The sequence below is a fragment of the Octopus sinensis genome, linkage group LG9, assembly GCF_006345805.1.
Source record: "Octopus sinensis linkage group LG9, ASM634580v1, whole genome shotgun sequence".
Classification (NCBI taxonomy): domain Eukaryota; kingdom Metazoa; phylum Mollusca; class Cephalopoda; order Octopoda; family Octopodidae; genus Octopus; species Octopus sinensis.
The window spans coordinates 68,181,223-68,196,222 of NC_043005.1; the positions used below are offsets into that span (position 1 = coordinate 68,181,223).

At 37.7% G+C, this 15,000-nt stretch overlaps 1 protein-coding gene across 1 annotated transcript in view; it reads left to right on the top strand.

The window, feature by feature from the left end:
• The first annotated feature begins 9,140 nt into the window (after positions 1-9,140).
• The window catches only part of LOC115215682 (thiamine transporter 1-like), a 59,764-nt gene continuing 53,904 nt past the window's right edge, over positions 9,141-15,000 (top strand). The window contains exons 1-2 of the mRNA XM_029784955.2: positions 9,141-9,421; positions 13,552-14,576. Of these exons, the coding sequence (XP_029640815.1) occupies positions 13,634-14,576 (943 nt within the window). The 5' untranslated portion in view covers positions 9,141-9,421; positions 13,552-13,633. The remainder of the gene's footprint in view (positions 9,422-13,551; positions 14,577-15,000) is intronic.

The window sequence follows — 15,000 nt, forward strand, 5'->3', positions numbered from 1 at the left end:
CTAATCCACTTGGAATATTCATTGATGTGTGTTTGTTTTGTTTTAAAGATGCATTTCGCTACAAGAACCCTAATCCTGTCTTGTTCATATAATATAATATATTTTCGATTACTTTACATGGTTTGAGTTCTGTTTCATTCAGTTATTCCATGGAACATTAAATTACATTGCTCCAAGCCTTTCATTTGGTAAGCTCTTTATTAGATCACCTCCGCATGAAAATATATATTCTTGTTACGTTTTGAGAAATATTTAAACTATATATCACTCAGTCTAGTGTAATTCAGAACTTGTAGATGTGCTTTACTATAGCATTTTTTCCCCCTTTTTTCGTGCAAAGAGAAGTAATTCGAATTCATAGATATTTCAGCTTAGCGCAATAATCTAAATATTTCAGCTTAGCGCAATAATCTAGATATTTCATCTTAGCGCAATAATCTAGGGTTACTCCAATATTAGCGAGTGTTTCAATAGCTAGTCGGTAGATCCAAACCAGCGAGAGTTATTCTTCAGTTAAGCAGTCTGCTAAACGAAATTTTCAACTGTAACAGCGCCTCACTCATCTGTATTAAAAAAAAAAATTAATCAATTCCATATGCTGCGTCTATACATTTGTTTTGCAAGATTCCTGATGGGAAACCATATGTTGAGACAGATATTGTTCTATCTCGAGATGGTCATTTTGCTTTTCTTTTTTTTTTGTTTTTGCCAAATAACCATACGCACTCTATACTCATTCTTCACTTCAGCTCTATCATTATTCTTATTTTAGTGTCCTTGTCTAAAATCTTTCGTCACGAATCCTGTGACCTCTTCAGCGACTCTTCATCCCATATGTCTCCTCCTGACCATCCAGTTTCCCATGCTTTCAACAACAGAAATTTCGATTTCGTTCCAAAATACACCCTTTCAAATATCTTTCATTTTTCTCTCGAATTTTTATTAGTTTTTTTTTTTTTGGTGGGGAGGTGTGGTGGTACCCCACGGGGAAAATACAGAGCTTACGATTCTGGGGTAAATTTTTCTGGAGAATAATTTTAAAATTTCAAATTTTTGAATCAAAATTTTGAAATGCTGCTTTGGCGGATACAGTCGTAGTCTCTGTTGATGAAAACATAGGATTCCATAAGTATTGTTCGATAACCATTAATATTGATTTCATATTTTTGTACAAGGCCAGCAATTTCGGTGGAGTGGGTAATTAGCTATACCGTGAACACCAAAAGTAGAAAAGTTGCCTGATTTTCAAAGACAGCGTATTGTGGGTCCATCTCAGAGCGGGGTCAGCTGTAGTAAGATTGTATAAAACCTTGGGATTTCTCTTACCGAAGTCAACAGAATGATTGTACAATTCACCAGCAAAGGAAAGACTCAAGGACATCTTGCTCAGGTAGACGCGAGCCCTCCGACAGATGTTTTCGGGCCGTCAAGCGGATTGCTGAAAATAATTATCGCTGTAAGTCAGATGCTGCTGCAATGCAACGCCAAATAAGATGGATTATTTCTATGAGGTATCTTCATCAACTTAGCTATTGAAATGAAAACAAGGCATACTTTCGATAGCTGTACACGAAAAGTGAAAGTCCTTCTTCGACAATTTCCGTAATTTTTTTTTTATTTCTTTAATTTTCTAAACTGCTTGTGTTTATGCTTTTTGTGTTAATATGTATGTGTTTATGTGTGTATAAAAGTACTGCATATATATGAGTATTTGTATATGTGTATACATATACAAAATATTATCAGAAAAATATAGCATTATATATCCATCGCGGCTGATCTTATCAATCGGTTTCGAGCAAGGGATACAATGGAGTGTTTGGTAACAATCCGATTAAATAACTTTACGCTCATCAGAGTTAGCAGATATGGAAGGGAATACGGCGATTGCTCCGCCAGAGCAGTCGCCATATTTCCTTTCATATCGGCTAACTCTGATGAGCTTAAGGTTTTATAATCGGATTGTTACCTAACACTCCATTGTATTCCTTGCGCGAAACCGACTGGTAAGATAATCCACGATGGATATATAATACTATATTTTTCGGATAATATACCCACTCTATTGAAAGATGCACGAGTGCATCTCTTCGCTGACTTATAGTCTCTCAGATGACTCATGTACACATACAAATATGCATACATGCACATAAACACAAACGTATACTTACATACACAAATATACATACACGCACATAAACACATACACATATACACGAAAAAGTACATTAACACAAGCGGTTCAGAAAATTAAAGAAATAAAGATTTTTTTACGGAAATTGCCGAAGAAAGGCTTTCACTTTTTCACGTCCAGCTATCAAAAGAATGCCGGAAATAAAAGTACATTAGTAAGTTTGAAGCATCAAGTAATGTCTGCATAGTTAAAACGGTATAACGAGAGGTGTACATTTACTGCTGAGACGTCTTTGTATTTTCGAGGACTGTAAAATTACGGCAACAGTCTTCTAGTTTGCCTGGTTTGTTCGATTTTCAACCGAGGTCAGCATAACCTCCATGTTAGCTTGCCCTCGACACCTCATATATATATAGGGAGAGAGAGAGGCAGTTACATACTTGTATTTTGTAAATATTTATATAATCCAGTGATTATTTATTTAATCTATTGTCTGTTATTATTTGCTTTAACTTATATTGATCTACGCATAAAGAAAAAATCTGTCTTACCAATAATCACTTCTTAATATATTGAAACAGAGATCAGGGGTGAAATGAATCTATTTAGTTTGCCGGCAGGCTTTTAATACTTTGCAGGAGCAATGTAGATAACCTCATAAAAGTAAATAAAAGAGAATACTGTACAGAAAAATAAACAAAATGAAAGTACATATACAGGTACGAAGCGGATTTCGGAATTCGATTTTATGTTTCCATGTTAGGGTATTGAATAATTTTTAGTTTCATAAAAATAGGTAGATAGATGTCTATTTCTTTCCACGGGGAAACCTCACCTGTCCTCCCCTTTACACTTCATATTGACATTTCTGTGATAACGATCCCTATTGATCAATTTCCCCCCCCTTTTTTTTTTAAATTTTATTCCCCCCTATTTTGTCCTCTTTCTTTCCCTTTACGATCCCTTTTGATCGAAAACCAAACCCCCCTTTTTTACCCCCAGAAGAAAAGCTCTACCTTGTAATTTGTCCTGTCTGTGTGCAGCCCTGTGTGGCTAATAAAGAAACATATCTATCTATCTATCTATCTATCTATCTATCTATCTATCTATCTATCTATCTATCTATCTATCTATCTATCTATCTATCTCCCTCAAACGGGAAGGAAGAGCCATTTTCATCATCCTTGTGGCTATGGCGAAAGAATGTATCTGGTGGACGCGTCTGAAAGGATTAGAGACAAACACTTTCCTCTCTGGTCAATCTCTCATCAACTTTTTCAAGTATCACTTGAAAAGGAAGGTGAGAGTAGAGAGGGAAGTTTTGTCTAGCGATTGTTTCAAAAAGAGATGGGTAAATGTAGCAAAGATGGCACAGATGAATGACGAAACCACCTTCAGCATGATCCTATGAACCGTAAAAAAATTTAATACGGAGAGTTACCTATTTGTAAATAAATGTTAATATGTGACGTAATTGCCTGAGGTTACTGTGGTCTTTTCGTAGGTTTTTCTTTCCACAGATAAACCTCCCCATTTCTTGGGAACTTTTTGTACTATTTCGACATTATTTTGCATATATCCCCAACGATTTCGATCCATTTTAATCGTTGTCCGTTTTTTTCCCTTTGTTTTCGCCCCCCCCCCCACGAAAAGAAAAAACTCTACATTGTAATTGTCCCCTCTGTGTTTAACTCTGTGTGGCCAATAAAGAAATTTATCTATCTATCTATCTATCTATCTATCTATCTATCTATCTATCTATCTATCTATCTATCTATCTATCTGTCTGTCTGTCTGTCTGTCTGTCTGTCTGTCTGTCTGTCTGTCTGTCTGTCTGTCTGTCTGTCTGTCTGTCTATCTATCTATCTATCTATCTAAAGTCATAGACAAGCAAGACAGGCGAGACATCGATGTCTGTCGCTCTAAAAAAAAAAGCCAGCGGGATTTGATGTGAGTTGACTCGCAAGGGTTTTACAAAAGCAACCAACGCATTTGGTAAACTCCATCGTCGTCTATGGAATGAAAGCGATATTAAACTTGACTCAAACTACAGGTCTATACAGCTGCCATTTTTACTACTCTCTCATATAGCTCAGAATCGTGGACACCCTATAGACAGCACATTAACCAACTAGACATCTACAAAAGCTCTCTCAGGACAGTCTGCGGCTATTCACTAAACGACTCATGCCGACCGTTTAACAAGTGTAAGATTGGTGGAATCTAAAGCTTCCTTATGCAGTCGTAATTGCGCTGGGCTGTCCATGTCGTCAGAATGAGTGACGAAAGAATACCTAAAGTTCTCATATGAAGTCAGCTTGATAATGGGCCAAGGAATGTTGGTCGACCCTGGCTCAGATATAAGGACAAGCTGAAGGGTAACCTCTCAGAAGTCAAAATAGATCACAACACCTTTGAGCAAATCGCACTGGAGCGAACAAAACGGCGATAGTCGTCTCAAAATGGTATAAGAAACTTTGTTGCAACCAGCATTAACAGGCTTAGGGATGCAAGGCAAAAGAAAAAAGCGGCTGCAAATATACCACCTGCATTGATCCGTAATCCTCATACTTGCAACATTTGTAGGCTTCTTTGCAAATTGTTGGTGGGACTCACATGTCACATTTGACATAAGCATTATGACTGACAAAGAAAGAGTAGGTTCATTATTTACATTATTTACATTTGACGGATATTTGTCCTCATCTTGTTTGTTAACACAACGTTTCGGCTGATATACCCTCTATCCTTCATCAGGTGTCTTGGGGAAATTTTAAACCTGGGTTCTCACACCTAAGGTATTTTTCGATGTTATTATTATTATTATTACTATTATTCAGGTCACTGCCTGGAATCGAACTCGGAATCTTGGGGTTAGTAGCCCGCGCTCTTAATCAATACGCCATATGCCCACGGGCATAATAACATCAAAAAATACCATAGTGAATAATAATAATAATAATAATAATAATAATAATAATAATAATGATAATAATAATATCGCAAGATACCTTAGGAATGAGAACCCAGGTTCGAAATTTCCCCAAGACACTTGATAAAGGCTGGAGAGTATATCAACCGAAAAGTTGTGTTAATAACAAACAAGATGAGGACAAATATCCGTCAAATGTAAATTATGTAAATAATGTAAATAATGTACATAATTCCTCATCTCTTAAATATGGAACTGAAAGAGTAGGTTGTCCGATCCTCATACACCGAGCCGACGGGTGAGTCCATTATATTATATTATATTATATTATACCAGCAGTATCCCCCGGCGTTGCTCGGGTTTGTAAGGGAAATAACTATAAAGCATTTTTAGAGAGTTATAGCCAAAAAATAGCAAAAAAATGCATTAAAAATGAAAAAAATATGATGGTAAATTTTTTTATAAATCGTTGACTCATCGTAGACATTTTTAGACAGTTACTTCCCTTTAAAAAAATATGCATTAAAATGGAAAAAATTATGATAAATTATTTTTAAAATCGTAGACTCATGTTGACGCGCGCTAATACCCAGAAGGGCTCGATATGAATCACGACTATAAGATACCCGGTTTTGGTTAAACTGCACCGTAAAATGTGGGAGTAGTTAGGAATCTAAATCGGAGTAGACAGACACACAACCTTACTTTTATATATAAAGATTATATTATATTATATTATATTATATTATATATATATATATATATATATATATATATATATATATATATATATATATATAATATATATATATATATGTATATATCTTCTATCTTTTGTTTCAGTCATTTGCCTGCGGTGATCCTGGGGTATCGGCTTGAAGGATTATAGCAGAGAAATGCTATTAATAAAAAAAAGGTAGCAGCCGTGGTTGTGTAGTAAAAGGTTTGTTTCTCAACCACATGGCTCCGAGTTCAGTCCCAATAAGTGACGCCTTGGACAAGTGTCTTTTACTATGGCTTTGGACCGACTAAATCTTTGGTGGACGGAAAATGAAAGAAACCCGTCGTGTGTGTGTGTGTTTGTGTGTGTGTGTGCGTGTGAGAGAGTGAGTGAGTGAGTGAGAGAGAGAGAGAGAGAGAGAGAGAGAGAGAGAGAGAGAGAGAGAGAGGGCACCGCTTGACAGCTAGGGTTGCTGTGTTTACGTCCTCGTAACTTAGTGGTTCAGCAAAAGAGAAGGCTTAATTAAAGTACTGGAGTCAATTAATTCGACTAAAATTCTGCAGCAGTCGTCCCTGGATATTTATCCTCTTCTACAACTGTCTTCATTTTATAAACTATGCCGTTACTCTGTTGTGTTCATTCATAAGCATCATCTATGCTTCTCTAGTCTTTCTCAGATCTGCTATCACGGCTACATTATGCTTCGCTAAAGAGGCCTAATAAAGCTGAAACGTATGCACAGATCTCACCATATTTTCTAAAGGTCATACTCACTTACTTCTGCATTCCACATCTCATTACAAGCATCTCCGCGTAACAGAAACGTTGCGTTCCTCGAAATTTTGTCCTAACGTGGAATTCTGTAACGCGGAAGCTATTTTCCAATGATTTCATGTTACATGGAAAATAATGAACAGGAACGTAGATGGGAAATACGTTTCGCTTCATAGAATTTCATGTTACAGCAAGAATTTCAAGCAGGCAACGTTTCCGTAAAGAGGGGGTTGTTTGTAATTTTAACTATTTCAAATTTCAGTGCTCTTTCATCCTACCATTTCTCCTTTACCAAAATTGTTCTTACGATTAAGTCTAAATTTAATTGATTTACATTTCTTGTCATTACTAGATCCTATATGCTAGCAGTGGAGGCGCAATGGCCCAGTGGTTAGGGCAGCGGACTCGCGGTCGTAGGATCGCGGTTTCGATTCCCAGACCGGGCGTTGTAAGTGTTTATTGAGCGAAAACACCTAAAGCTCCACGAGGCTCCGGCAGGGATGGTGGTGATCCCTGCTGTATTCTTTCACCACAACTTTCTCTCACTCTTACTTCCTGTTTCTATTGTACCTGTATTTCAAAGGGCCGGCCTTGTCACTCTCTGTGTCACGCTGAATATCCCCGAGAACTACGTTAAGGGTACACGTGTCTGCGGAGTGCTCAGCCACTTACACGTTAATTTCACGAGCAGGCTGTTCCGTTGATCGGATCAACCGGAACCCTCGTCGTCGTAACCGACGGAGTGCTAAGTAGTAGGAACCAAGAAAGAGTAGTTATACCAGGGCTTGAGACACGCTAACCAATCTGCTAAAGGTGCTTCGGTACCCTTAGTCACGATAACATTTTTCCTTTATTGTACTATGTTGCTCTTTGCTGTTTATATTAATTTATATATACGTAACATGGTATAATTATAAATAGGGCAAATTTTAGCCATTTCTCCGCAGACTGAAAAAGAAGAAAAAAAAATCGATGAACTATCTCAATCGATTTTCGAACCTTATAGGGTTCTCGTCAGTGGCGTCCACATCATTTTGACAAACTCCAGAGAAGCAAACAGCCAAACTGTTTATATACTCAACAAATGCAGCAGTTATTCTATGAAGGAATCCCTAATTTGCATACTGAAAGTGTTTAACATCCTATAAATACCAGCGGCCTGTGAACGGGGCTCATAGTTCACACAGTATCAAGGTATGATGTAATATATACGTAACATTTCTCCGCAGACTGAAAAAAATGATGAACAACCTTAATCGATTTTCGAACCATATTGGGTTCTCATGTGTGTGTGTTTGTGTGTGTTCGACTTCCACCACCACCTGACAACAGGTATTGGTGTTTACGTCCTCGTAACTTAACTGTTCGGCAAAAGAGAAAGACAGAATAAGTACCAGGCTTTAAAAAAAAATAGTACTGGGGTCAATTTATTTGTCTAAGAATTCTTCAAGACAGTACCCCAGCATGGCCGCAGTCTAATGATTGAAACATGTAAAAAATAAAACTTAAAAGATTATTATTAATTTTTTTTCCTTTAATTAACTTTTCAACACTAATCCACATGAAATTGCCTCTATAAAAGCGTGAACATAATTGAAATGTTATTTCTTTATTGCTCACAATGGGCTAAACATAGAGGGGACAGACAAGGGTATTAAGTCGATTAAATCGACCCCAGTGCGTATCTGATACTTATTTAATCGACCCCGAAAGGACGAAAGGCAAAGTCGACCTCGGCGGAATTTGAACTCAGAACGTAACGGCAGACGAAATACCTATTTCTTTACTACCCACAAGGGGCTAAACACAGAGAGGACAAACAAGGACAGACAAACGGATTAAGCCGATTACATCGACCCCCCAGTGCGTAACTGGTACTTATTTAATCGACCCCGAAAAGATGAAAGGCAAAGTCGACCTCGGCGGAATTTGATCTCACCACGTAGCAGCAGACGAAATACCTATTTCTTTAGTACCCCACAAGGGGCTAAACACAGAGAGGACAAACAAAGACAGACAAAGGGATTAAGTCGATTATATCGACCCCGGTGTGTAACTGCTACTTAATTTATCGACCCCGAAAGGATGAAAGGCAAAGTCGACCTCGGCGGAATTTGAACTCAGAACGTAACGGCAGACGAAATACCTATTTCTTTAGTACCCCACAAGGGGATAAATACAGAGAGGACAAACAAACGGATTAAGTCGATTATATCGACCCCGGTGCGTAACTGGTACTTACCTAATCGACCCCGAAAGGATGAAAGGCAAAGTCGACCTCGGCGGAATTTGAACTCAGAACGTAGCGGCAGACGAAATACTGCTAAGCATTTCGCCCGGCGTGCTAACGTTTCTCCCATTTCGCCGCCTTAACATAATTGAAATCTTGGGCCGAATACTTCAACAGGTGCACATTTATCTACTAAATTCGTTATTTCACAAAAACCTTATAATTATTAATCCCCACCACCACCACCACCACCACCATTTCATTTCCCTCCCACTTTGTCAATAGTTGTGTGGTTAATGTCTTTTAGAACCGACCACTAGTCAAGCACCACCCTCATAAGTCCATACGCAATAACCCCGATATAATATCAACACTAACAACGTGTTATACAACCTTCGAACACACCATAACTACCTGTCGCTAACCATCATCATCGTATCATGCATTAACTATCTTATCTGTTATTATAACATAAACCATATCCAGATACGTTATGTACGTATGCATGTATGTATAAGTGTCACAAAGTTAAAAAAAAAACAACAGAAATAACAGCTACCCAATCGTTATAATAATTGTAAAGCAGGCAACGTCCAGCTAGCATTCACTGAATGAACCTCTAAAATCACGGTTAGTCTTACATTTTTTCTTTTTTTTTTTTTTATACAAGTAACGAATGTAATTCTAGCATAACATAAAATAACTGTAGTCTCGACCCCCTTTTTAATTCATAAAAGCATGGTCATCTTATATTCGAATATGTATTTTCTTTCTATACAAACAGTATACAAACGGTTAATGTAGTTAAATTTTCCATTAACGGTGCCCACCATTGACAAACACTTAGCCTTATGTCTAAAGAAGAAGTCCTCTATCACGGTGGTGTTGTGACAAAATCGGCAGGTGTTGGTGTTGGACTGAATACGGTTGATTATTCACTTTCGTCTGTCTACCATTTTAAGTGATATTATACTGGAGTTGTCGTGACCTTCCGAGGCAATACCTGAACTTGCACACCTACTGATCATCCCGTTGTTGTAGGTAATAACTAGAACTACTTAATTTATTATGTCTTTTATTTAATTCAAACTGCACGGTATAATTTAAGGGAAATTTGGAGCTATGTCTTGCAAGTCGAACAACCACATAGATTCTCATGTTGGTTCGTTTGTTGAGGGGACGCCCCCCCCCATTGAAATAAGTACTAGTGAGGTGTCAGGGGGTCTGATCATTACATAGTTGTCACCATGTATCAATGAAATAAATCATTATCCATAATAGTATTCCCTACTACAGGGCAGTAGCGAAATCGACATAACACGCTGCAACAGTATTTCTAGTGTGGGCTTCTCTATATCATGAGTTCAAATTTCACTAGGTCGATCGCGCGTTTTATCGCTAAGGTTAATTAGGTTAATTAATTTGACTTCTGATATATATTAATTTGACTTCTTTACAAGCCTAGTCAGGCTCATGGGCCCGGTTTTCCGGTTTCTGTGGCGTATGTAGTCCTCTCAGCTGGACGGGACGCCAGTCCATCGCAGCGTTACTGAAGAAACAGGAAAAGAGAGTGAGTGAAAGTTGTGGCGAAAGAGTACAACAGGGGTCACTACCACCCTCTGCTGAAGCCTCGTAGAGCTTTTAGGTGTTTTCGCTCAATAAACACACACAACACCCGGTCTGGGAATCGAAACCGCAATCCTCCGACCCCAAGTCCGCTGCCCTAACCACTGGGCCAATGCGCCTCCACTCTGATATGCTGATATAGAAATTAATTTGTTAATATGATAAATAATATATTAGTACGGTCAGTTTAAGTGCCCCATATCATAAATTCCATTTACACTGTTTGGATTGGCAGTATTTAGATACAGCTTTCTTTGATCCGAGTTTAAACTAGTCGAGATCAGCTTTGCTATATACCCTTTTGGGTTGAGAAAATAAAGTATAAACAATTACGGGGATCAATATAATCAAGGTTCCTCTTTCTACCTATTTCTGGCCTTCGGCTTTTGTTAGAAACGATTATTTGTTTTACTATTTTTACCAGAATTCTTTATAAGCTAAAACTTTTTCAATGATGAAATCTTGATTTTCACCTGATTTGATCTGTTTAAATATATACATTCTTTCCTTCGCTTTATCAAAATTGACACCCACCTAAAAGAGCCGTATCTCCCAGAAGAAAAAAAGTGAGGGGCAGGCGATAGTTTTTTATTGATTGGGGTTTGTTTCTCATCTGTGTTTCGCTACCGTCACTGAAATCAAATCATTATTAAGCTTCACGTGTGTAAATCAGGGACTCTCATTGTGTCTAAGTCCTAGTCTCTCGGCAGCTTTTACATTCGGATGCTTTTCATGGTCTTCAGGGATCTTTAGAAATCGCAACATATTTCTTTCTTCTACAAAAGGCACAAATTTTAGTTCAAAAGAAACTATTTTCTCATATTTTGTAGCAAATGTCAAGGACGAATCAGTAAGTTCCATGAGTCAAAAGGATTTCACTTTAATCCCCTTGATACCACCGATAATGCGCTCGAGAAAGGTACGGATATGAGGTCGCCTTATAAATCCCACCTTGAAAATGTAAAATATTGTCATTAGCAAAATATGTCAATGTTTGTTTTAAGATCATATCTTATTCTGAACTCTAGTGCGCCAGAGTAAACTTTGCTCTCGTTATCGGAGTCTCCCCACTCAACGCACACTATCTCCTCGGAAGCCAAATTCTCACAAATTCTGCCCAAAATAGAAAAGCAGAAACAAAATTAAAAAGAAAAAAAACTACCTCACCAAAAATAGTAATATTTCCTTTTCTAAGAGCAATGAATATGATGCGAAGTATGAAATGCTGTTGAATAAAATAATTCATTTTCATAGGTGCAGATGTAGCAGTGTGGTAAGAAGCCTGCTTCCCAACCACATGGTTCTGGATTCAATCCCAGTGCTTGGCACTTTGGGGGCAAGTGTCTTCTACTATAGCCCCAGACCGACCAAAGCCTTGTGCGTGGATTTGGTAGACGGAAACTGAAAGAAGCCCGTCGTATATATCTATGTATATGTGAGTCCTTGTGTTTGTGTTTGTTCTCCCACTACCGCTTGACAACCGCAGTTGGTATGCTTGCATCCCCGTAACTTTGCAGTTCGGCAAAAATAACCGATAGAATAAGCGTCAGGCTTTAAAAATGAACCCTCGGGTCAATTTGTGCGACAAAAGCACTTCAAGGCAGTACCCCAGCATAGACGCAGTCAAATGACAGAAACAAGTAGAAAAGAAATGCGTCGAAAGTTAAGATTGCTTAACCTTATACTACAACATTCCGAAGCAATAAAAATGCTGATAATAAAACTCTGGTGGCACCAAAGAAAATGGCGCTAGAAAGACCAGTCAGAGAAATCTCTCTTAAAACCCTGCGAATCCAGCTTAATTATATAATGAACATTAGACAATTCTTAAAACGATGAGGAACGAAATAATTAGTTTTAATAGTTAATTATTATTTACAGAAGCAAAAGATAGGCCTCCAAAAAATTCAGGTGAATTTAGTTTAAGAGGAGGAAACACTATATACGTAATGAGGATTTAGGAATATCTTATAAATAAGTATTAATAAAAAGAACTTACTGGTCTCCGATTAAGAGAGAATGCAAGAAAAGTATTTTCAGTGAGAGAAAAGCATGCATACAAAATTTACCAAATGAACAACGGCTCTCTCCCATTCCTCTCTTTCTCTCACGCACTCCTCTACACAAAATTTCGGGCCTTGTGCATAGAGTAGAAAAGAATGATATCAAGTTTGACAAAAGACTTACCAGAAACCCTTTACTAGAAATAGAAGTTAATAAACATATCAACTTAAGTAGAATGACAAAATGGAAAAATAAGTGCAAGGATACATATATATATTTTATAGAAATCAATAGTTTTAGTATGGTCAATAACGTTCACGTTTAGCTAACAAAGAAAAGATTAAAGTCTTTGAAACATTCACAAAAAAAATTTCCTGTTAACCAAATCGTAACCATAGTTTTTATTTATTCATTTATTCATTTTTGTTAAATGAATATTTAGCCAAATAATCTACAGGAAGTGAGTTTCTTGGTAAACATAATTCAGTGACATAAAATATTTGAAAACTCCTCACTGAAGAATACTCTCAGTACCTATGGAAAGTATTCTTTGTTGGTCAATTTGTTTCTGTAGTAGATTTAGTGCGAATTTGGATGAGAAGCTTTTATTCTCATTCGCCAGCATCAACGGTCTAATTTATCGTTCTAAAACTCATGTGAGGGTAAATTTGGAGTCCTTGGCACTATGCAGTGGCACCCAGTTCTAGTATTTGTGTAACCCTCGATGCCGAAGTTTGGGACAAGTCCTTCCAGGATCTTCCAGATGTATATTATGGCATATCTTTCTCGCCTACGTTCTAAGGAATAGAGTCTTAATCTCTTGAGTCAATAGCTTATGTGCTGCATAGAGGCTATCTTCTTCGTGTAGCTTCGTTGGATTGCTTTAAGTTCTGAGATTAATTTGACACTGGTTGGTGACCATAGCTGAGAGCAATAGTCAAAGTGGCTTAGGACAAGTGTCCTCCAGAGGACCATAATGGTTTCCTGGTCTCTTGTTCTAAAAGTTCTAAGAATTCATCCGGTCAGCCGCCTGCATTTTTATGTTGAACAAATTATAAACTTATGAATATATTACTGAAACTTCCACGCCACACCTATTTTATGTAACCATTTACTTCTTCATTTTACAGGGCCAAAGTGCTTACACTTTTATATCTGTACATACGTTTAAACATATATATATATATTTATATATATATATAAAACATCAGTATGAAATGGAAAATCGCCACAGCCGTTATCTGTTGTTTTGGCGTATTCAAAGGTTTACGACCATCTGAATCATACCTTACTTCTTATTTGACCTCTGCAGACATGAAGAATTTGTCAGTTGCTGATGTCAACAGCCAAGTTTATCCAGTATGGACATACAGCTACCTGGCTACTTTGTTCCTAGTCCTGCTCATAACCGATTATCTTCGTTACAAAATCGTCATCATTTTTGAAGCAATCGCTTATATTATTACCTGGTTCCTGTTGCTATGGGGAAAAAGCATCCTTCATATGCAGTTGATGCAAGTAGTTTATGGTTTTGCTACGTCGACAGAGATCGCCTACTATTCTTACATTTACGCTGCAGTCAGTGAAGATCATTACCGCAAGGTATCTGGTTTCGTACGTGGCAGTAACCTGATCGGTCGTTTTTTTGCCGCTATTGTTGGGCAGATACTTGTAATCTCAGGCGTTAATTATTTCAAGCTGAATATTATATCCACAGTTAACGTCTGCATCGCATTCGTCATTTCTATCTTCCTACCCAAAGTAGAAAAATCGTTCTATTTTCATAAACAAACTACAAATCAAAGTACTGAAGACATAGACTTGGATTCTGCAAATTATCAAAATACGATCAACAGTAGTAGCATCACCCAACTGGACACTGATTCAAGTATTCATAGCACCAAGGATGATAACAGAAATAACGACAATATTGTCAAAGTGTCTTTCAAAGACGGCATTAAAAAAATGGCCAGAGATTTTATTCGATCTTACTCGCACCATGAACTTCTCATATGGTCATTTTGGTGGGCTATGGATTCCTGTGGTAATCTTCAACTTGGTAATTATATTCAAAACCTATGGATTGAAATAACGCCCAATCGTACGCATACACAGAATTACAACGGCGCCGTGGATGCTGCATCAATGGCTCTAAGTAAGTGTTTATTTTATTGTTAATTGCTTTGTTACTACTGCTTCTGTCATCATTTTGATGTTTTATTATCATCATAAAGTCAGTGGATAAAAGGCGGCGAGCTGGCAGAAACGTTAGCACGCCGGGCGAAATGCGTAGCCGTATTTCGTCTGCCGTTACGTTCTGAGTTCAAATTCTGCCGAGGTCGACTTTGCCTTTCATCCTTTCGGGGTCGATTAAATAAGTACCAGTTGCGCTCTGGGGGTCGATATAATCGACTTAATCCGTTTGTCTGTCCTTGTTTTTCCTCTCTGTGTTTAGCCCCTTGTGGGCAGTAAAGAAATAAGAAACGTTAGAACGCCAGGCGAAATGCGTAGCCGAGGTCGACTCTGCCTTTCGTACTTTCGGGGTCGATAAATTAAGTACCAGTTACGCACTGGGGTCG